The 22,407-nt window shown below is 41.0% G+C and overlaps 1 protein-coding gene across 5 annotated transcripts; it reads left to right on the forward strand.

Moving 5' to 3' along the window:
• The first annotated feature begins 116 nt into the window (after nucleotides 1-116).
• On the forward strand, nucleotides 117-22,295 carry BAG1 (BAG cochaperone 1). 5 transcript variants are annotated; one of them, XM_082047092.1, is made up of 7 exons: nucleotides 117-219; nucleotides 4,210-4,338; nucleotides 4,488-4,570; nucleotides 5,335-5,448; nucleotides 5,949-6,056; nucleotides 16,474-16,536; nucleotides 18,899-22,295. In XM_082047092.1, exons 1-7 carry the CDS (start codon nucleotides 177-179, stop codon nucleotides 18,986-18,988), a joined length of 630 nt encoding a protein of 209 aa, XP_081903218.1. In that variant the 5' UTR covers nucleotides 117-176; the 3' UTR covers nucleotides 18,989-22,295. The 5 variants fall into 5 exon arrangements, with proteins under 5 accessions (XP_081903218.1, XP_081903219.1, XP_081903220.1 ...); XM_082047093.1 differs by lacking the exon at nucleotides 18,899-22,295 and adding an exon at nucleotides 17,094-17,353; XM_082047094.1 differs by lacking the exon at nucleotides 16,474-16,536 and having other exon boundaries at nucleotides 19,323-22,295.
• The last annotated feature ends 112 nt before the right edge of the window (nucleotides 22,296-22,407 follow it).

Genomic DNA, 22,407 nt, shown 5'->3' on the forward strand with positions numbered 1-22,407 from the left:
CCGTTTGTGTGGCGTTTCTGGTAATTAATTTGGCCTCAACCCGCCCCCTGACGCCGTCACCCCGGCGATGATGCCAGCCTCCTGCTGGCGTCACGTCCTCTGCTGCGTCGGAAGTGACGCGCTATCGGCGCGCCACGAGAAGCGCCCGTAGGACGGTTTCACTGTGCCGGGGCGGGATGGCGGCGCCTGGAGCCCCAGTTACCGTCACCGTCACTTACAGTAAGAGCCACCCCAGGGAGGCAGAGGGGCATGGGGCCCAGCGCGGCCTGCGGTGTTTTCCGCCGCGCCCCGAGCTGGCCCCGGAGCCTCGGCCCCCGGCGGGACCGGCTTGGGGGAGGCTCCTCCCGGCTCCCGCGGCGCCCTTTCCAGCCGTCCCCGCCAGGCTTCTCTCGGCCGACAACCGGAGCCCGGCGCTGCGGGGCGGGCGGGGCCGTGGCTGTCCCGCAGACGCGCGGGCCGCGGCGCTGGGAGGCGGCCGGAGGCGGTGGGGCCGTGGGTGGATGTGTGACCGGCTTTAGCGGCTGCGGCTCCGCGGAGCCTGGAGGAGACAGAGGGTGCCGGAGCTGCGGCTGTCAGCGGGGAGGCCGCAGCGCCCTGGCCTCGCTGGGCCAGCGGCAGGGCCTGCCCCGGCCCAGGGGCACGGCTCAGCCTCTGCTTAGGCTGGTCTCAGTACCGGCTGCTCCCGAAAGGCTTCAGTTCTTTGCTGGCCTGGTCTTCCTGCTGTTTCCCTTAAGCTGGATCGCTTAAGCTCGTCAAACAGAAGGAAAAAAAAATAGCTTTGTCTATATCAACAAGGTGATCAAACTGGCTGCACAGGGGTAAGGATGTATGGTGGAAACAGGTGATGAGGCTGCCCTTGCCAGAGAGCACTGAGCACAGCTCACTGGTTTTGGTAATTATCTTCATTGAAATAAAACACTGAGGTCAGCACTGTATGTTAAAAGTAGGGGCTACCTAACGGGCTCTCATCTTTATTGCTGAATAAGCTTGAATATTTGCAAGATTACTGGAGTGAGTCCAGGGAAGGGCAATGAGGTGGCTGAGGGGCCTGGAGCACAAGTCTGATGAGGAGCGTTTGAGAGAACTGGGGCTGTTTAGCCTGGAGAAAAGGAGGCTGAGGGAAGACCTGATCGCTGTCTACAACTACCTGAAAGGTGTTTGTAGCATGGAGGGTGTTGGTCTCTTCTCCCAGGTAGCAAGTGATAGGACAAGAGGAAATGGCCTCAAGTTGCACCGGGTGAGGTTTAGATTGGATATTAGGAAACATTTATTCATGGAAAGGGTTGTAAGGGATGGGAACGGGCTGTTGAGTCACCATCCCTAGAGGTGTTTAAAATGCATATAGATGGGATTCTTAGGGACATGGTTTAGTGGTGGACTTGGCAGTGCTAGGTTAACAGTTGGACTTGGTGATCTTAAAGGTCTCTTCCAACCAAAATGATTCTATGATTCTGTAAGATTGCAACAGAAAGTGGTGATTTCTTCAGTATGACAGTTGGGTGCTGACCTGATTAAATGGGCTGCTCAAAGGCCAGCTGACATGATTGACATTTTTTTTTCCCCCAGGAAGAGAAACAGGAGGAGGGAAAAGAAGGCAGAAGGGAAGATGTGATTAAGTCTGCAAAGAAATATGAAAAGTTACTGCAAAGACATAAGAATAGCTTGGACTCTACAATTCTTAAAAATAAGATGGGAAATAGCATGGGTAAATTCTGAGGAAGGGGATCTATGTGAGGCAGTAGGAGGAATGAGAAGGATGGTAAATTAGTAAATCAACAAGATATTTATCAGCAGGTTTTTGTTAACAGAATTTGTGATTTTTTTTTTTTTAATGGATTATTTTTTTAAACTATCGAATACTAAATTCAGCCCCTATTCCTTTTGCACTATGTTGGTGACATTCTTTCTACCTTTAGAGCTTATTGTTTATTTCTGCTTGCTCATGCATGTTTTCAAACTGTTACATTATTTTGTGAAAATGTTTCCTTTATCACTTGGCAGTTTTATCTGAGAGTCTTTGTTGAAGAACAACTTCCAGTTGTTTTCTTATCTGGTAATTATTTTCTCATTAATAGATTGTGAACAGAAGGCAACCTTCATCTTGGACAGCTGTCTGATTGGTACCTGCTGCTGTCAGGTGCTGGTTTACTACTTAGCACAAACATTTTTGTTAAAGTTTTGCAGGCATGCGTGAAAGTGGGGAAAGGTAGAAATAAAGATTAAGAAAGAGTATGTCCACATGTATCATTTGACAATCTGGAGGAAAGTGAATTGACCTGTTTTTTAAAAGTATTTAGGCCTTTTTTAAAGAAGATTTTCGATTTTTTCAGTAGTGGTTATTTTAAATTAGTACTGACATTTCGTGAAGCAAACTGGTAAGCTATGATACCAGTTCTAACCAACGAAGTATTTTTCATGATGATTTCATATTGTCGTGAATTTACAGCAAAATTTTTGTGACAGTCTGCCAAAGGTGGTGCTCATTTGTAATTAAAACTGTTTCTATGGCTAGGCAAACTTGAGCTATTTGTTTGGTTTTTCCTCTCAACTGCTTATGGGCACAGCCCTTACATAAAACAGTTATGTATATCAGAACAACTTTTAAAAATATATTGAGGTTAGGACCTAAATAGTTTTCTTTTCCTAAAACAAGTTGATAAGAAGCTCTGTTTATGGAAAATAAGGATAAAGAACTACTGGAGGAAGTCCAGTGGCGGGCTATGAAGATGATTAGGGACTTAGAGCACCTTTTTTATGAGGAGAAACTGAGAGAGCTGGGTCTGTTCAGCCTGGAGAAGAGAAGGCTGAGAGGGGGTCTCATCAATGTTTATAAATATCTCAAGGGTGGATGTCAAGAGGATGGGACCAGGCTCCTTTCAGTGGTGCCCAACAACAGGATGAGGGGCAGAAGGCACAGACAGAAGCACAGGAGGTTCCATCTGAATAGGAGGAAAAACATCTTTACTTTGAGGGTGCCAGAGCACTGGAACAGGCTGCCAAGATTGGCTGTGGAGTCTCCTTCTCTGGAGACATTCAGGACCTGCCTGGACACATTCCTGTGTAATCTGCTCTGGGTGAACCTGCTTTAGCAGGTGGGTTGGACTAGATGATCTTCAGAGGTCCCTTCCAAGCCCAACCGTTATGTAATTCTGTGATTCTGTAACATACATAAGGGTACACTTCGTATAATAAAATTTTCAGCTTGAAACCATTTTGGAATTAAGAAATATTGTTGGAGCTTGCAAGTTTTTGAGGTGACTGGTCCTGTGACTCTGGGAGGCTGGAACATTTTAAGATCAATACTTTTAGTGCTTCTCTTTGTAAAAGATACACGCACTTCAAATTAGCACCGTAGGAATAGTTTTATTTCTGGTACTTGCTAAGGAGTTCTGTCTTCCTGTGAAGTAAAAAATGCCGGTCTTGGTTTCCCTTGCCGCTGGCGGTGGCTGATTCCTGTGGGTGCCTTCAGATTGACAGGCCTTACGTTTGTGGGAGCAGAGGGTCATAGAAAGGGTCTGTTGCAAAGCAGAGATTAATAGACATACTCCTTTTTTTCTAAGAATTTCCTGCTGTTTACATGCAAGTAATCTCAAGGAGCCTGAATAGGATGCTCCATAAGTGAAAGGTGATATATAGGCTCACACCTCTCAAAGTGGTTGAGGCTGCATGTCAGCAGCATTATGGGGAGAAACAATTTTTGGCTGTGAGAATTCTCTCAGGTGGCTGGTGGAGGGGCGGCAAGGTAGACACTGATCACTTTCTTCTCATGTATGAGGAGTAGGGAGCAAAAGAAGTGAGAAATTGTCTCAGATTGCCCAGGACTCATGCCATTAAAAATTCCTACAAGTAGCAAATGGAATACATCACAAAGGTATGGGCTTTTGTACTTTAGCTACTGACATGTCTGGACACCATCTACACTCTTAAAAAGAGGTGTGGAATAGTATTTAGCAGGAGCATTATATGCTGGTAGAATATGCCTGATCCAAATCTTCAGGTTATTAGAATGTGAAACAAAATTGACAGCCGAGGTAAGTCAATCCAAGCAAGAGGAAATGCAGTAGAATTATTTGATTGAAAATTATGTTTGTAAATGAGAATCAGTGATTTGAGAACTCTCTGCATTAATGACAATGAGTGTTAGAAATTGATTCCCTGTAATATTTTCTAGGTAACAGTAACTATTACTGTTACTCTGTTTTTTGTTAGGTAATGAAAAACACAGTATTCGGGTTGCTTCTCCACAAGAAGATGGTGAACCTACACTACAAGACATGGCTGTGCTTATTGAACAAGTCACTGGAGTACCAGTTCCTTTTCAGAAGCTGATCTACAAAGGTAAGTTATAAATCTGTCAATCTTTCTTATAGATGATACATTTCACTTTCAGGTGTCCATGCTTTGAATGTCTTTAAAAAGACATGCCACTATCTACATTTTAACTATTGTGGTTTTTGTCTTGTTTTTCCTGCTCATTTTGCATTTAGGGAGGTCCCTGAAAGAATTGGAGCAACCTTTGTCAGCACTTGGTGTTAAAAATGGTTGCAAAGTCATGTTGATTGGGAAAAGGGTAAGTGTTGCCTTTGGACTATTTTTTTTTTTTTTTTTTTTTTTTTTTTACCTTAAATTATTGTTATTTCCGTCAGTGATTCAGCTGCTGAACACAGAAACAGGTTACAGTATTAACCTACTCTTGTATACCAACCCACAAAGTTGAGTTCAATCTCATGTTGTACTGCAAATAACTCTGCAGTTTATACATTTCTGAAATGACACTATTATGACATTATTGACTGACTTTGCCTTATATTACTGACAAACTTCTGCCTAATCTATTGCTTTTCAGTCCTCATGAACCTTCTGTGCACTATTGACCTTGTGTACTCCTCTGGTTTTTTGGGGGGTGGTGGGGGAAGCTGTAGCTACTGAGTCTGCTGCATTATTTCCAGTAAAAGACTTGTGGCTGGCTTTGCCAAGTAGAGGACAAGGTAGCATCTTGTGATATAAAAGGTACCTCTACTTTCAAGATGCTAAGCTAACAAAAAGAAAATTGTTTGCACTCCTTTCTTCCTTCAAATTAATCTAATTTAATGTGCCCTTCAAATTAATCTAATTTAATATGTTTATATACATTGCCACTTTGACTGTACTTGTAATTGAGCTTGGGAAGATGCATACTTTATAGGTATTAAAATATGGAAAGAATAACCACAGTGTAGTATGTACTTTAAATCAGCAAGAGCCAATGTCTGTATCACCACTGTTGCTGCTTTTTAGCTGCATAGTGACTCTGTTTGTTCCATAGTTGTGAATGTTGTACCTTTGAATACACAGAATAGTCCAGAAGAAGAGGCTGAATTAAAGAAGTTAAAAGATTTGGAGAAGTCAGTGGAGCAAATAGCTAATAAGTTAGAGGAAGTTAATAAAGAGTTCACAAGTATCCAGAAGGTATGCCAGTTTTGTATCCTTTTATATCTTTGCAAAACAGTTTTGTAGGTATGAATATTTAAAAAAAAATACTGCTTAAAGGTTTTGTGTAGTCAGTAATAGGCTACCCTTCTTAACTGCCCAAGGGGCCTGTAAAATTCTTACTGAATGTCAATTGCTATTTATGGGTTTGTGAAATGGAGGCATGGTGCTGTTTGGAAAAAGGGTGAATATTGTTGCATGTTGAATAAATTATATTCTTTAGATCTAGAAAAACATGATGAGTTCTCTGGAAGTCCAAAGGAGAATGTCTATTACTTTAATCTTTTTAAGTAAACCTTGCAGATCTTACATTTAGCAGGTCAAGGACTGATAAAATACAGGTTGATATTAGAGTCCCTATCATACTTGAAACTACAGAAATAGTAAAAGATGTTTTCTGCTGTGGTGGATTTTCTAAGCTAAGTGTTTTGTAGGGTGTGGAATAATTTTGTCTTTCCTTCCCTCATTTTCCTCCTCAGGGATTTTTAGCAAAGGATCTCCAAGCAGAAGCACTAAAAAAGCTGGACAAGAGGATAAAAGGAACTGCAGAACAGTTTATGAAGATTCTGGAACAGATTGATGCCATTGTAAGTAAATAACCACAGAAGAGGGTCAAATCCCAACAGAAACTGACTGTTAAAAATATATCTTTATTGTAATTTATTTGCTATTTTAGAATACTAAACGAAATTATTTTGGCTTTGAAAATTAGTTAATTGGTTTGCTCATTTTTCCTTTAGTATCCAGCTCTTGCCGCTGTATGTCTCCAAAAGACTATTGGCAGCATCTGTTTATAAATGGTGACATTAATGCCTGTGGATGCATCCCCATTCTACAGAAGAGCTTAATTTGAGGCAGCAGCCTTTTAAGACTACATGAAATGGGTATCCTTTACTCAAGTTTTACCCTTTAGTTTGTCTTGGCAAACTTTAAAGTCAAACTTCGTGGTAACATTAAAGGTCTGGAAAAAGATAAAAGAACCACCACCAGATAAACTTTGTATTCTATATTGTGTAAAAACAAAGAGGTCCTGAAGGCTGAAGAATTTTCCGGTCAGTTGTCTGTGGACTGACAGTACTTTTGAGATGCCTGTATATTGAGGACTGGATTATTTCTTTGGAATGTACTGGGGTATATCCAAGTGCTTCACAGTCATTAATGGACCGTAACCTTACAGCTTATTTCCAGAGTATAGTATATATCTTTCTGTGTCATGTAGTAGCTGAGAGCTAGGTGAGAATAAGGGACATGTGCAGAGATAAATAGAAGATTGTGACATCTATGCTATTTCCTTATTGTGTGTTTTTGTCTGCTGGTCTTTCTCCGTAAACTTCGTTAGGTAATTGTGTTGCACATCATGATCATAATATCCTACTCTGAGGGGAAAATGCTGCCTTTCTGTGGTAGTGATGTCTTTGGGTCTACTCCTTTCTACAGTGACCCCTTATGAGGTTGTTTCAGAAAGATTCCATGCAAATGCCTATAATTAGTGACCTAATGTAGCTTAATTGACGCACACTTTGAAAAAGTTCAGTAGCAGACGAAATCATAGAGTAATAATTTGAACTGGCCATTATCAGATGCTGTACAATGGATGTGTTCATAGGAATGGTGGAGAGCTCGTTAACTTATTTTCTCCTTTCATATTGTGGACCTTTAATGGTAAACTAGCCTTTGATATTTGTTATAGCCAACAGTTATTAAATACTTCTATAAAATTATAGTATGCTAAGTTTTTTAAAGTCTTAAAATTTCTCTTTTCTGCCTCATGTAGAAGAGGATATTTTGCTGACAGTTCTAGAATACTGTTAGACATACAGGCTTTGTATGACTGGTTCCCTGTTTGAAATGGCAGATTTACTATGTGTTATGAAAATAGCAATAAGGCGGCAACTGTTTCAATTGGATGGTATTAAAGCCTATTTCTGATCCCTTCAGTTTCTGATATTAAGTCTTATTTAGGAAAAAGTCAGTACTTGTATGCAGGTGTACAGTTCTGGAACCCTGCAAGCAGCCTTGAAAAAACCCTTGTAACTGCTTCCTAATTAGTCCAAACTGAGTGTCCCAAGTTTACTTTTGATTCTGGTACTTTTTGCATTGCTTAAACAGAAAGCATGCTATTATCTGTCTCCTTATCCAAAATACTCTAAATAATACTGAACAAGGGAGTTTGATGATTTACGACAAGATTTTCGAGGACTTATAACCTATTGACTTCATGTTTAGGTTTAGGAAATAGAGAGCAAGAAATCAGTGAAGGTTTTTGTTACCAGTGATTGACGTTACACTGCACATACCAAAGTCAGTTCTGTGAAACTTCTGTGACATCTTGCAGATGAGATACATGTAGTTGGGTAGAGTTTTTACATAAAATGTAGCTCTTCACTGTACTGCTATTACACCAGCTCAGATGAACAGGCCACCTACTTCTTGAGGTATTATCTAGCTGTGCTGTTGTTGTGCAGCATACAGAGGCAGCAAGACAAACAGTCATGAGGTAGGTATATGAACAATAAATGGGTTCCACTGAAGTAAAAAATGGCAAATAGAAATGCAAAACAGAAAAGCATAAACCTTCCAGAGAATATTTTATACAGTATTTAGTATTCTTTTTGTTAGCTGAGTAAAGAGCAATTTCTGACAGATCTCTTGAATGCTGTTGAACACATAGCTTGTTAAAAAAAGATGAGAAAAAAAAAGTGACTGAGTGAGCTGTTTTCTGTGAAGGCAGAAGAATAGATGCAGTGTAGAAGTGAAACACACCAGCAAGCTCACTCTGTAACTGTTGCAGTTTGTTTATTTGGCAGAATTGTTATGAAAGCTCTTTAAAATGTCTTGGCTGTTGTACATTGTTTGGATCAATCAAAACATCTACCTTGATACAAAATGAGATTCATATGGTTATAGAGAGCTTATAGAGGTGAGGAAGCCGGCATATTGTTTTCTGTTTATTCTAGGGGTGTCACCCTCTTACTGTTAGTAGACAAGCTCATTAATTAGAGGAGCTGAGTTTGGAACTAATACTCCTTTTTTACTATACTTCATGTGTTCAACACCTATGAATTTAAAAGAAGTGATTTAGGAAGAGGAGAAGTAGGATGGTAGTCATACAGTATTGGGGTGGGAACAAAAAAATACCATGTTGTCACTGCCACAGATGTGAAAGGAAAGTCTTGAAGGGATGGTTTTGGATAGAGTTGCTGTTACTTAAACATTTTAACATTACACTTGTTTAAGTAGCTACTGCTTCCAAAGCAAGAAGGGTAGAGGGATCTTATGAGAATCTCACAAAATTTTGAGTGCTGTGAGTCAGTCAGATCTTCCCAAAAGCCACAGATCTTTGAAATTTTCTTTGGGAGGAAAACAAATTGAGTCATGTTCAACAGCTGAAGATTTGTGTGTGTGTGTATCACCAGAAATACGAAGGAAAGCTTTTCTGAGGTCAGTAGGAAAATTTAGCTCCACAGTCATGACACCATGTGCTTCTTGTGAGACTGCTCTAACTTACATGAAGTCTGTTCACTGATACTGTAATCTGAGAGATTGCTTTGTTCTCATGGTGATTTCTTACTAGATGGCAGGTTTGAAAGAAAGACAATATTGCAGACAACAGGTTGTTCTAACAACTGATAAAAAAAAGCTTTCTATTCTGAAATACCAGTCTCTGATTTTGTTTACATAAGTTCATGACAAAATCATCTGTCACATTGCATGTATAAGTACTGAGGACATTGATGACATTACTGACTAATAATTATTCTCTGGTGCCCCATCCTCCTTTTGTGAGAATATTTTTTCTTATAAATCCTCTGTAAAATTTGCTTAAATTACTGTACTGTTCTGATGAAGCTTTTTTCACTGTCTCCTGGTCCCTGCTATGCTTGTCATCTGGCAAATCAATACCAAATTAACATTTCAAGGGTTTACAGAAAGAAGTATTCTGAAAACATCGCTGTACCTGTAACAAAGATTTCCCAGGCTTCTGGGAGATCTTGCCACTTACAATAAGATGATAACTTATTACTAAACCTTTTAACTTATCTGGATAAGTAAACATTTGATAAACATTTCTTATTATAGTTCTTAAATATCTTAGCGTGATTCATAAATGTAAAATCAAAGCTTTGGGGGAAGATTTTTCTAGAGCACAAGGAGCATGAAAATCCTGTCACCTCTTAGTGAGGGCAGAGCACTTAATTACCAGTTCTGCATTTGGAAAACCCATTGACAAATGCTGCCATTTAATAACTGCTCAGATGTCTACTTAGATGAAAAAGTTTCAGTGTCAACATAATGTGCTTACCCAGTTTACCAATTTATTTAACAAATAGTTCCAAAAAAACAAAGGGCTGGTTGTCAATAAAAACTAGACACTAAATAAAACACTGTATGTTGTTTTGAGTTTTAAAAAGAACCTGGTGAAAAAGCTTCCTATTAGATGGAAAAATCTAATCTTGTTTGCAAATAATTAGCATTGGTGTTGTGTGTAGCAGAGTGATTCTTATTTTTTAAGCAATCTGATAACAAAGCAAAAATGTTTCTAGCTATTATGGCTAATGACTGCTCACGTAGGAGGTTGTGTGTTTTGAGAATGGTGTCCCTTTGGGTCTGGTAAGATAGTCATAAATAATGATGAGCATTTGTTTTGTTTATTAACTGACCACACTGCTATAAAGTGGATTCAGGCATCAGATACTACCTACTGGGGTCCATGGCTTAGGAAATAAGAAATAACCAAACAGGAGAGCAAAGATGAGGTAGTAACCCTAAGCTTAAAAATCATTTTTGGAAGCACTTCCAAAACAAGCAGAACTTGAACAGAGGTGAAGGTGATGTTCTGTGGCAGTGGGAGGTGGTTTTGTTAGGTCAGCTGGGAGAGAGCAAAGAAATGATGAGAGAGTCTGTGTTTTGTAAGAAGTCGTGCTCAGGAGAGAGGGATTCTGGGTTCATAGTTTATTCAGGAATAGCGAAGATCTAGAGGCAGGAAAGCACACGTGCATTAATTTATTACTGTGTAAACAGTGATTTGTTTTGAGGATCTCTTGTATAAAGCATGAGTGTTGTCCATACAAAAGATAAATCTTTGAGGATGTAACGTGTGTGTCTCTGCAGTGCATCTTGTCTGTGTATCTGCGGGGTGTGAGCTCTTGAGATGTGGTTAAATATTTGAATTTGGGGGTGTGAGGTGGGAAGTAGTTGCTGGTAACAGGGAGACTCCATCTCTGTGTCTGAGTGGTTGCGGAAAGGATTAAGAACCTGTGCCTAGGAGTTCTGCAGAAGTTGTGGGGGTTAAGCCAGCGCTGCAATCACTTCTGAAAGTTTAAGACCAAACAGTCCAGGGACTGAGAGACTTGAGCAGGGGTTTGGCACAGAGAAAGTGCAAAGCCAAGAGGAGATCTACTATAAAAGAATATGCTATGCAGCAGAAAGCCTTATACTAATCCAAACTGCTCTGCAAGCAATGCCAGCACCAAAATGAAGATTTGGCAAGCGCTTTGTATACGCACTGCCTAGGCTTAAGCTACTGCTTCTTTAATTAAATTTGATTTTAATTAAATATTGAAATGTTATTGTGACTTAAGGTTTATTGCCAGCTTCACCTGTTAAATCCTGAATAGTTGGACAACGTATTCCTGGAGAGGAGACGTAAGCTGACTAAGGTAAAACAAGAGAGACTGTGAGATTTCATTTGATGTTAAGATTTTTAAACTTTACTGATTTGATTGCAAAACACCTTTTAAGTAGAAAGAGAAGACAAACAAACAGGTATGAGGGTGCGCAAGCAAACACAGAGGTTAGCATGTGCAGATGTAATTAAAAAGATCAGTTTTGAAAAATGTTGTCAAAAATAGAAATGGTCTGAATGTCTTCTCTACACCCACATTTCAAAGTTTCCTCCAGTTATTATACCAGTATCTGTTTTAGAAACAGACTTTGTGTGGTAAGCCCAGCTGGAGTTCCCTGTCTGCTACTGAAAATTAACTTAGGCCTATTCGGATGATAGAAAATTGTCTGTTATTTTGTTGTTTCAGAATGGGAGGAATACTTGCACAGGCCAGAATCTCTTTTAGAAAATATAGCCTGAAATAAGTACTCAGCAAAGGGAGATGGGTATTGTAACTGACAGTGCATAATTTCATTTTTAATTTGATTATTAAGAAGTTCAAAGTAATGGAAAACTTCAAGGCACAGAAGAATCTCTGTGACAGTGAGATAACATCTTTGTTTCCTGGTGAAAATCAGCCATTAATGATTAGACCTAAATGACCTTTGTGCTTTCAGGCTATTACATATATGTAGTCAAAATAGTACACATCAAATGCTCTCTTTATGTTAAATATCTGTTGTCATATTTTGTTCATTTTAAAAAGTAAATTGTGTTGTCGAAAACCAATGGAAAAATAGGAATGTTTTCTTTTGTGGTCCTGTGTCTAAGATCCCTTGGAATACTTCATATAACTTTATAATATTTTTTTAAACATTTTCTTCCCTGTGACAGCTATAAATACTGTAAATCAGGGGTGTCAAACTCATTTTCACTGGGGGCCACATCAGCCTCACAGGTACCTTCAAAAGACCGAATGTAATTTTAGGACTGTATAAATGTAACTACTACTACATCTATAAATGAGCAGGGACATCTTCAACCAGATCAAGTTGCAAGTTGCTCAGAACCCTGTCCAGCTTGGCTTGGAATATTTCCAGGGATGGGGCTTCTACCGCCTTTCTGGGAAACATGTGCCCCTGCTTTACCACCCTTATAATAAAAAATTTCTTTCTTGTATCTAGTCTGAATCTCCCCTCTTTTAGTTTAAAACCATTACCCCTTGTCCTGTCACAACAGGCCCTGCTTAAAAAGTCTGTCCCCATCCTTCTCATAGGCCCCTTCTAAGTACTGAAAGGCTGCAATAAGGTGTCCTCAGAGCCGTCTCTTCTCCAGGCTTAACAACCCCAATTGTCTCAGTCTGTCCTCACAGCAGAGCTGTTCCAGCCCTCTGATAATTTTTGTGGCCTCCTCTGGTCCCTCTCCAACAGGTCCATGTCTTTCCTGTACTGAGGGCTCCAGAGCTGGACACAGGACTCCCAAGACGGGTCTCACCAGAGTGGAGCAGAGGGGCAGAATCACCTCCCTTGACCTGCTGGCCAGGCTCCTTTTGATGCCACCCAGAATACAATTTGCATTCTGGGCTGCAAGAGCACATTGATGGCTCATGTCTATAATCATTCATCCACCAGTACCCAAAAATGCTTCTCTGCAGGGCTGCTCTCAATCCATACATCCCCCAGTTTGTACTGATATACCAGGGGTTGCCCCAATGTGGGTGCAGAACTTTGCACTTGGCCTAGTTGAACCACATGAGGTTCACATAGGCTCACTCTTGAGCGTGTCCAGGTACCTCTGAATGGCATCCCATCCCCCAGGTATGTCAACTGCACCACTCAGCTTTGTGTCTTCTGCAAACTTGCCAAGGGTGCACTTGACCCCACTGTCTGTGTGATCACTGAAGATAACAAATGGTACTGATCCTAGTACAGACCCAAAAGGATCTGTGGGGGACCATGTCAAAGGCCTTACAGATGTCCAGATAGGTGATATCTGTAGCTCTTCCCTTGTCCACTGCTGTAGTCACTCCATCATAGAAGGCTACTAGGTGGGTTAGGCAGGTCTTGCCCTTGGTGAAGCCATGCTGGCTGTCCTGAATCACCTTCCTGTCCACCATGTACCTTAGCAGAGCTTCTATGAGAATTTATTCCATGATCCTACCAGGCACAAGAGGTGAGGCTGAGAGTTCAGTAGATCCTGGGATTGTTCTCTTTACCTTTTTAAAAATGGGTGCAATATTTCCCTCTTTCCAGTCACCAGGGACTTCACATGACTGCGATGACTTCTCAAATATCATGGAGAGTGGCTTGGCAACTACATCAGCCAGTTCCCCTAGGGCTCTGGGATGCATCTTGCCAGGTCCCATAGATTTATGTATGTTCAAGTTCCTCACGTGGTCACAAACCTGATCTTCTCTTACACTGGGAGGGACTTTGCTGCCCCAGTCCATCTTGCAGTTCATACATTCAAGAAGTGTGGGAGGAGAGCTTGCCAGTGAAGACTGAGCCAAAAAAAGTGGTTGAGAACCTCAGCCTTCTCCTTGTCCATTGTTACCAGTTCACCAGTCTTGCTCATCAAGGAGGGTACGCCTCCTTTGACCTTCCTTTTCTGGTTGACATACCTGGAGAAGCCTTTCTTGTTATTGTTTGCATCCCGTGCCAAGTTCAGCTCCAGCCCGGCCTTCCTGACCCCAGCCCTATACAACTGGGCAGTGTCTCTATATTCTTCCCAGGATACCTGTCCCTGCTTCCCCTGCCTGTGCAGGGTCAAACCTTTAGTTTGACCAGCAGATCTCAGCTTATCCATAGTGGTCTTTTGAGACTGAGAGCTCTTGTTCTTTATGTAAAGTGTCCATAAAGATCTGGCAGCTCTGTTCTGCTCCCTTGTCCCTGAGGGCAGTTTCCCAAGAGATCCTACTGTCTAAGGCCTTGAAGAGCTGGAAATTGGCTTTCCTAAAATTCAGGTTCCTGTCTTTTCCTGTCCCACATCCCTCAGGACTGAGAACTCCGTGATCACTGCAGCCCAGACTGCCACCAATCTTGATGTCACCGATTAGCTCACTTGCCTTGGTGACCATCAGGTTCAGTATTGCATCCCCTCTGGTAGGGCTGTCTATTACCTGGCTTAAGAAGTTATCCTCAATGGCTTCCAGGAGTCTCCTGGGTTGCCTACAGCTCACCATGCTACTTTTCCAGCAGATGTTGGGGTGGTTGAAGTCCTCCAGCAGGACAAGAGCCTACAAGTGTGGTGCATCCTGTAGATGGGCTAAGAAGGCTTCATCAATAGGCTCCCCTTGATCGGGGCATGCATATATAGGAAACACTAACCACAAGGTTTCCTTTGTTGCCTCAGTCTCTGATTCTTACCCATAAGCTTTCAACCTGCTTGTGGCTGTTGTTCAGAGACAGCACTTCACACTCTATCCATCTCTTGATGTAGAAGACAACCCCTCCACGCTTCTTTCCTTGCTTGTCCTTTCTGAACAGCCTGTAGCCATCAATCACTGCACTCCAGTTGTGGGATCCATCCCACCAGGTTTCACTAATGGCCAGTAGGTCGTAGCCTTCTAGCAGCACAGTGGCTTCCAGCTCCTCCTGTTTGTTGCCAATGCAATGTGCTTTGGTGTGGAGGCACTTCAGCTGGGCTGTCGGCTGCATCACCTTCTCAGAGGAACACCTCTTAATTCCTTTGAGGTAGTTCACCAGTGTTTCTTTTTTGTCTCCTATTACATCAGGAGCCCCTGTGTCATCTCACTAAGCCTTCAAGTATGCTCGAGTGTGGCCAACATGTCTCAGAACGACAGGCTGAGGGCCCTTGCTAGCAACCCATGCCACTATCCCTGGTGTCTCATCCCGCAGCTTGTCACGGGCAAGCCTGATGCTGTCCCTCTTGCCCATCATGCCTAGTTTAGAGCTCTGTCGATGACCCCCACTACCTTGTGAGCAAAGATCCTCTTACCTCTTTGAGAAAGACCCCATCTGATGCCAGCAAACCCAGTGCTATGGAGGCCATCCCATTGTCAAAAAAACCCAAATTATGGTGGTGACACCAGCCACAGAGCCATGTATTAATAGACTTGGTCCATCTGTTTCTTCCAGTGTTGCTGCCTGCAACTGGAAGGGTAGAGGGAAAAATTACCCGTGCTCCATATTCTTTTGCCAACCATCCCAAGGCTCTGAAGTCTCTTTTGATTGCCCTTGGAGATGTAAGAATGTGTCCCAGCTCACTCTGTTGTGTGTTTATTTTCTCCTCACTCATGGTTCTGGGAAAGCATGCTAAGCCTGCTGATTATTATTTCTTTGTCTGGTATCACAGTGTGCTAATTATTGCACAAATACTGAAGCAGTGGGATCCCTGAACTTCCCATGATGGACTGTTTTTTTTAGTGTGGAGTCCTGTGTATTTTTAACTCCTATATTAGGTTATATGCAACACTCCTATACTAAGACCATGGATGTTTTGCTGGATGCTAAAAGAACACTTTTTTTTTTCTTTGGTTGTTATAAAAGATCATGTGTCTAAGCCTCCCTGTGGAGCTCGCATTTTAGCTGAAATGAAACACAGAGTAGTATAGGGAAACCTATATTCTTGAGATGGACTTAGGGTAGAAAGTAAAAAGTATGCCAGTGAGAAACTGCAAGATTTTTATGCATCTTCAGCAGTGAGAGCACAGTGTTTCTAAGAATGTTCACATAAACTTTGTATAAAAATGATAATCATATGTACAGATGTTTTACCTGATTTAAAAAAAACATGGTAAACCTGAGCACTGTTCCCCACCAACTCCCCAGTTTCACGCAGCTCCAAAAGGACGAAGCATATCACATTTGTGAAGATGACATCTGTGAATATGTTGGGTGGTAGGAGTACAGAAAATAATGCAGTTGAATTAAATTAAAAACTGTCAACATGTAACGCTTCACATCTGTGGCCTTCCAAGAGTAGATTGCCGAGAAGATCAGATGTACCAGCTGAAACAGGCTGGCCGTGTCTGTGTTGCTGATGGTACATTCTAATGATGGCGAGTGTTTGAGTTAATGTGTTTGTAGGTAATTAATTTGTCTTATACTCTCTGAAAAAAGCTGAAGTGGAAGCTCAGCACAACAGTTACCATACACTGCAGCAGACAAAAGTAGTTCCTGTAGTCTGTTGCTGTAACTTACCTAAAGCCACGTGATAAATTTGCTGCCTCAGTTCTTCGCAATCAGCATGCCGCATCCCTGACTTCTTGAATTTGTGGCTTTTAAGTTCTCTCTTGTGTAATCATCCTCAGTCAGCAGGCTTGGCGTTTTCAGGATGCCTGTTCAGAGGATTCTTTGAAATATTCAGTTTTTGCCCTAGGTTTAATATGTTAATTTCAACATTAAGCTGCATCAGCTTGTTTCTTTATTTTACTGCAGAATCTGCCAGAGAATTTCAGTGATTGCAAACTGAAAAAGAAAGGCTTGGTGAAAAGGGTTCAGGTAAGTTTCTTGGGTTTTTATTTTGGTTTCTGTTAATGCTGGGCAAGGTACCAAGAGTTTGTGAAAATGAGAGCTGTTCAGAGCTTAGATTTTTTTCAATGTTTGTTCTTACATTGGTATTTCTTATGACCTCCCATTGAGAAGTATTAAATGGCTTTATAAAACAGGGTACAAAAATACAGATTTTCATAGTTCACGCTGTTTTCAGATAATGTTTGTAGTTTACGTTAGTAGTTGGCCTTATGGCTGCCTGATGATGTAAAGTAATTCTGATAACTTGTAAAGAAAACAGAATCATTATTCCTTTCCCTTATTTTGATGAGCTGTAGTAATGAATGAGGTCTGTGCACAAGGATGCATTCAGCTGTAACTCCTGCTGGGCCTCGCTGGAGGTGTTCTTTTGAAAATGTAGCTTCTATTGCAATGCACCAGCTTTCTCTGGAGAGTGAGTCTCTAAAGTAAAAGCTGTACAGGAGAGCAGCTATACTGAGGGGTGGGTTTTATAATTGCTTTGCCATTATGTGATGCTTATAAATTCCTGGGCATTGTTTCCTTAGAGACCTTGAACTGCAGGTTTGTTAATAAATACTGGAATTCATCCTTCCACCCCGCAAAGTCAAACTTCCATAAATGAATGGTAATGCTACTTGTATTACTGGTTTTGTTTGTATTATGCTGACTTCAGTCACAGGTGAGGCTTCTGAAAGTTTTTTGTGAAGGTACCTTGCATTCATATATGGAGTTGAAAGGTTTTGCCTTCTACAGTAGCCTTATTAAAATACTTTCCATTAATGTTTCCAAGTTTTTTTTTTAATAGGCATCTATTTTGGAGAAACCCCTACCGTGAAGTACTTCATAGTAGAAATGTTTTTTCTTGTAGCTTTATGGACAAAGCACTTTGTACTCAGTTGCAGAGGGAAGTTCAGAGAATGCAAACTGAAAGGAAGGTCGTTGCTGGTGTAGCCAGGTTGTATGAACATGCTCCTGATTCCATGGGCCTGAGCAAAGCAGCAAAACTTTGTAATAGAGTTATGGCTATAAACCTCATGGCAGGCTACTAGAGCTCCACTCTTGGGTGAAGTTATTGGAGAAATAAGTTGAGCTTTGTATAAGTACTGCTATTAATGCATAAAACAGACTCTGTTGAGCAGATGTCAGAATTATTGATGTGCTTTTATAGGCACAATGTTCTGCAACTGCAGGTTATGAACGCTTTGAGGGCTTCAGGGTTTTAGACCAGAGCACTCAACAAACATTTGTTTTTCCAGAGCAAGAAAATGATGGCAGGTTATGCTTATTTTCTCTTGAGTATTCATAAAAGTGAGGGGGAGCTGTTAACTGCCTTCTGTTGCTGGCATCACATATCTTCCAGAATGGGAAGACAGATGTAAAACACTTGCAGCCAGCAGTTGCAGTTGTTCCACCTCGACTTTTTTATCCCTTGAGTCCTTACAGAAGTGGGTTGATGCTTGTTGAAGATAGGCGCTTTGAAACAGTGTAATGGTTGAGAAACAGTTACCTGGCAAAACAGCTAGCTGCTCTAAAGGGAAGTTTCTTTATGCCATTTTAATGTCAATAACATTAAATATCTGGTTTGACGATTAAAGTCCAGTGCAGATGCAGAAAAACGAGTGCGAGATGTGAATATATAGTGGGAGAGTCTGCTCAGAAACTACCTTGTGCTCACATACATTGGAATTGGCCTAAAATAATGTATTGGCTTAAAATACTGGCACATTGTGCTGCACACAAAGCAAACCAAGTGACCAGTAGCTGCTGACTCCTAATTGCTGTGTGTGGGTTGCTACACTTGTAAGAACTCACGGGCAGCTTGAGGTGCTGTATACTGCCCTTTTTGGAAAGAGGTCTTCTTCCTTTGGAGGCACACCAGCTGGTTACTGGTAAAGATGAAGATTCCTGTTGCCCTGTAGTCCTGAGAAATAGAAGAGGCCTTAGTTTAATTAAAGCTTGTTTTAGATTTGGCTAGGTAGGTTTGTCGCCCCCACCCTCAGCTATGGAAGTATGTGTTTTAGAAAGGAGTTTACAAGTCGTGTTCAAAACTGAAGCACTGACTTGTCTGAACCTTTATTGTTGTTTATGAACTTTGTATTAACTCAGGGTACTTCAGTGGTAGGACTGATGAGGTTGGGCAGCGACATTATTGCCTCATCACATATCATGTTTCTGTTGGATTCTGGGTAAAGAAAATTGTGAATAAGTTATTATCAAAATGGAACTGGAAGGTGGTTGTTGAGTTGGTTTCTTCAAATTCATGATGGAAACCGCAGGTTCTCGTCTAGCAAAGCATCTGTCATTGCTGTAATTGTATCCCTAGTAACATTTGTTTGTTTCTTATTCTCAGGTTTTTCTTGCCCAGTGTGACACTATTGAAGGAAATATTGGTCAAGAAATAGACAAGCTGCAGTCAAAGAATTTGGCGCTGGCAGAATGAGGCATTGCCATACATAATTAGGAAACATAATTGCTCTATGAGCAAGAAGAAGAGTTTGCTCTTTGTTTTGGAGCACATATTCAGCTTTTTTTTTTCTTTTTATTTTTAAAGCACAGTCTGTTAGACTGGTACCAGTCAATCATGTATTGCTGGTTGTCTTGTTTGCCGCTTGGTTAGACCTATTATTTTTAAAAGAAAATACTTCCTGAGAATGACAGAAACAGTCTTTGTGGTGAATTGTTATGTATCTTATGGACAAATGTTTAGTTAACTAAGTGATAAAGTTTACAGTGATGGGCAATTTTGTCTGATATGTCTTTGAATTTATTTACAGCTCAAATCAAAGGAGGTCTATAATTGTACAAGTGCCATAAGTTGCAATTGTAGGACTTCAACTTGATTGAAAAAGGCAAACTGAGACAACACCTGGAAAAGTCAAACATTCTAGTAGACCAATCAGAGCAATAAAAACCCCCTACATATTTGTATCTACTTAATGTTTGTATGCATTTATAAATATAAGAAAGCTTGACTATAAGGGAGTTGTACCTATTTTAGCCTTAAATTGTCATAATAAATGGAATGTACTGTAACATGTATGGTACTTAATTTCGAGTGGTGCTTTAAGTTGTTACTGAGCTCCTTTATACAGACATATGTTTTTTACATAGATTTCTGTTGTACTGTGGTTTTTATAGATTATTCTTAATTTGATTATTTGTGTTCTGTCTTGAGTTATGGTGGGAAATGAAATGAGATTACTCATGCTGCTCATATACCAAGGGTTCAGTTCAAGCAAGGTATAACTAAGGAGCTATTTTGAAAGGGTTTTTTATACCTTTTTTCTGATTTCACTGAATTTGTGATGCTATTAATATATTTAATGGAAAATTGCAGTGATTATTTCTAGTCTGTTAAGGTAAACAGTGAATTTTTATAAATGTTACAAAGTGACACAACTTTATTTTAGCAATGCCATGCGTGTGAGTGTTGTGACTGATTCTTGCAGTCAGGTGCCATGTGTAGCCTTCTCTGTCTGGTGAAAAATAAGTTTTTGCAGAAGATGGTAACTGTCAGCAGGCACAGCCAACTTTGCAGTTGTTGGTCAGAGCCCATATCTAATATACCTATAGCAGGAATTGCTTTTTCACTGATACTTCTGGTCAGAAGATCAGCCATATTTGCAGTGAGTGGCTGGTGAGGTAGTGACTGGTAAGGAGCCTGTTTCTGTGGGGAAAGAAAAGCTCTTTTGTCTCAAACGAGTCAGACCGATGATGTTTAGAAATGGCCCTTATGTAGTGAGCCTTTATCTCTACGTGACTGTTTTAAGATTAGTTGTCCTTTCAAGATAAGAATAGGAAATGTGCGTAAAAAAATGTTAACTTCTAATAAGTTATAAACCTTAAATAATAGCTGAAGTATTATTATTAAAGTATTACTTTGATGTTTGTAAGTGGAGGAACATTTATTTAGTGAAAAATGCCATTGCACAAATGAAGTGGTAGCCCCGCATTGGAAAGGGTCACTTTTATTCCAAAAATGCCTTTTGACCATACCAAGATTGGAGTTGCCGTATATTTTACTGTCAGCCAGTTTCTTCAAGATTGTATTTTTCCCATATGTAACTCTCTTCTCAGCACCGGTGGAGGATTTCAAGGTCTAAACTCCTAGGAAGCTCATCTATCATGTTAGGAAATTGTATGTTTGGTAGGACTGTGGATATTTTTTGCTAGGCTACTGGTCTGGTCATGCTGCATTTTTCCAGCACTTTAAAGTTAGGGGGAAAAAGAGTTGGTTGTAGCCATTTTCTGTGAAGCCCTACCTAGCTTGGTGCTGCTTCTGGACCAGATTCAGCTGACTCTCAAACCACCAGCAACACCATTTCCTAATTCAAGGCGTGCAAAATTCTCCACTTTCTTGTGACGGGCAGGATCCTCACCGTCTCAGATGTCAGTCCTCTAATGCATTCAACTTTCACAGGTGCATGTATAATAAGCAAAGTGTCCCCTTGTGCCCTCGAAGAGACCTGGGAACTGTGGTCGTGGCTGGGGCTGTGCCCATTTCTGCTGCTCCTTCGTATTTTTCTCTCTTGGTCGAGAACACGAAGGCTGCAGGCAGACAACATCTTCTCAGAACTCCTTCCCAGGGACTGCTGCTTCTGAGACATGCTGGTGTGAAAACACCCTCAGCCCATCTCAAAGCCAGTGGGATTAATTTATACTGTTCCCTAGCAGATCTTTTGATGTTCTGGTGCTCAGAGGTGAAGAGAGTGATGATGAACCTCTCCACCAGCATGCCTGGGTTCAGCGAAGGGTGGTTGTCCTGAGCTGAAGTCACCTTACAGGGCTAACGCCTGGAATCAGTGTTTGGTTTCTAGGACAGAAGTATGTGTATGAAGACAAACTTTTTCAGCATAAAATTTTTTGTCTTCCAAATATAAAAATGAGTTTATTCTTTTTGGAAAGCAGATGGTTGTATTTAGAGTTATCTAAGACCTTATAGTGTGGATTGACTTTTATGCTTAGTTTTGAAAGAGGAGTCTTTCCTACACTTTTTTTTTTTCATAATAGCCTTAAATTTCAGTAAAAGCAAACTTCTGTGCTTTTGAAAAGTGCAGCAGACCACAACTGTGGGAGGAGGGGCAAAGGAAGAGGAGATTTTAAATATTCTTCAGAATTTGTAAAGGTAAACATAGATCTCAATCAAGCTTAAGCTGTATTCTCGCTGATTCTGTAGTCTAGGTGTACTGTGCTACCTATTTTGTTACTGAATCATTTCCTCACCCCAACCATCTGCCCAAATCACATCAGAAGAGCAGCTACTCACTTTTGCCTTAGTTTACACTTACCCCATTGTCTTCCTCCACTTGCTGTGTTGCTCTGGCTGTGGTCACACACCTCAGATTCGCCATCTGGGCAAAATACCTTACCACAAAATTTGTCTTCCGTGAAAATGAGAATTGAACTACACACTTCCTTGCCCCATTTCCCCCCCCAGCTCCTGTAAGCTGATGTGAGGTGAACCAAACCCGATGTTCAGGGAGCTGCAGGGTCTGGAGCTGTGGGATGGTTTGTTGTCTGGGAACGGTGTAAAATCTGCTGCTTGTAGTGGCGTCCTCTGTGGGCAGCTCCTCCTGAAGGTAATGTCACTGTAAACCTGGAGTAACACCTTTGTGACTTTGAAAGGTCACTCGTGGTTTGGAGTGGAGTACTTGACACCATGGAACTCGGGTCCAGATTTTTTTCTCTTTTTTAGTTATTGTATTATTATAAATGAAAAGGTAAAAATAAAAGTTCTCTGGAAAGTTCTCTGTTGTCCTTGGTCATGATGCAGTTACTAAAGGGCTGTAGATGGGCTGTATATTGGTGGGGAAAATGCATGCTGCTCTTTCTGAAAGGCTGCGGGGACTCAAAACCTGA

Source organism: Streptopelia decaocto, assembly GCF_964273445.1.
Source record: "Streptopelia decaocto genome assembly, chromosome: 2".
Taxonomy (NCBI): Eukaryota; Metazoa; Chordata; class Aves; order Columbiformes; family Columbidae; genus Streptopelia; species Streptopelia decaocto.

What these genes read in the sequence shown, in the direction of transcription:
- BAG1 (XM_082047092.1), top strand. Translation starts at nt 177, where the DNA reads ATGGCGGCGCCTGGAGCCCCAGTTACCGTCACCGTCACTTACA. An exon ending in TACCGTCACCGTCACTTACA is followed by an intron (nt 220 to 4,209) that starts GTAAGAGCCACC and finishes GTTTTTTGTTAG; the next exon opens with GTAATGAAAAACACAGTATT. An exon ending in TCAGAAGCTGATCTACAAAG is followed by an intron (nt 4,339 to 4,487) that starts GTAAGTTATAAA and finishes TTTTGCATTTAG; the next exon opens with GGAGGTCCCTGAAAGAATTG.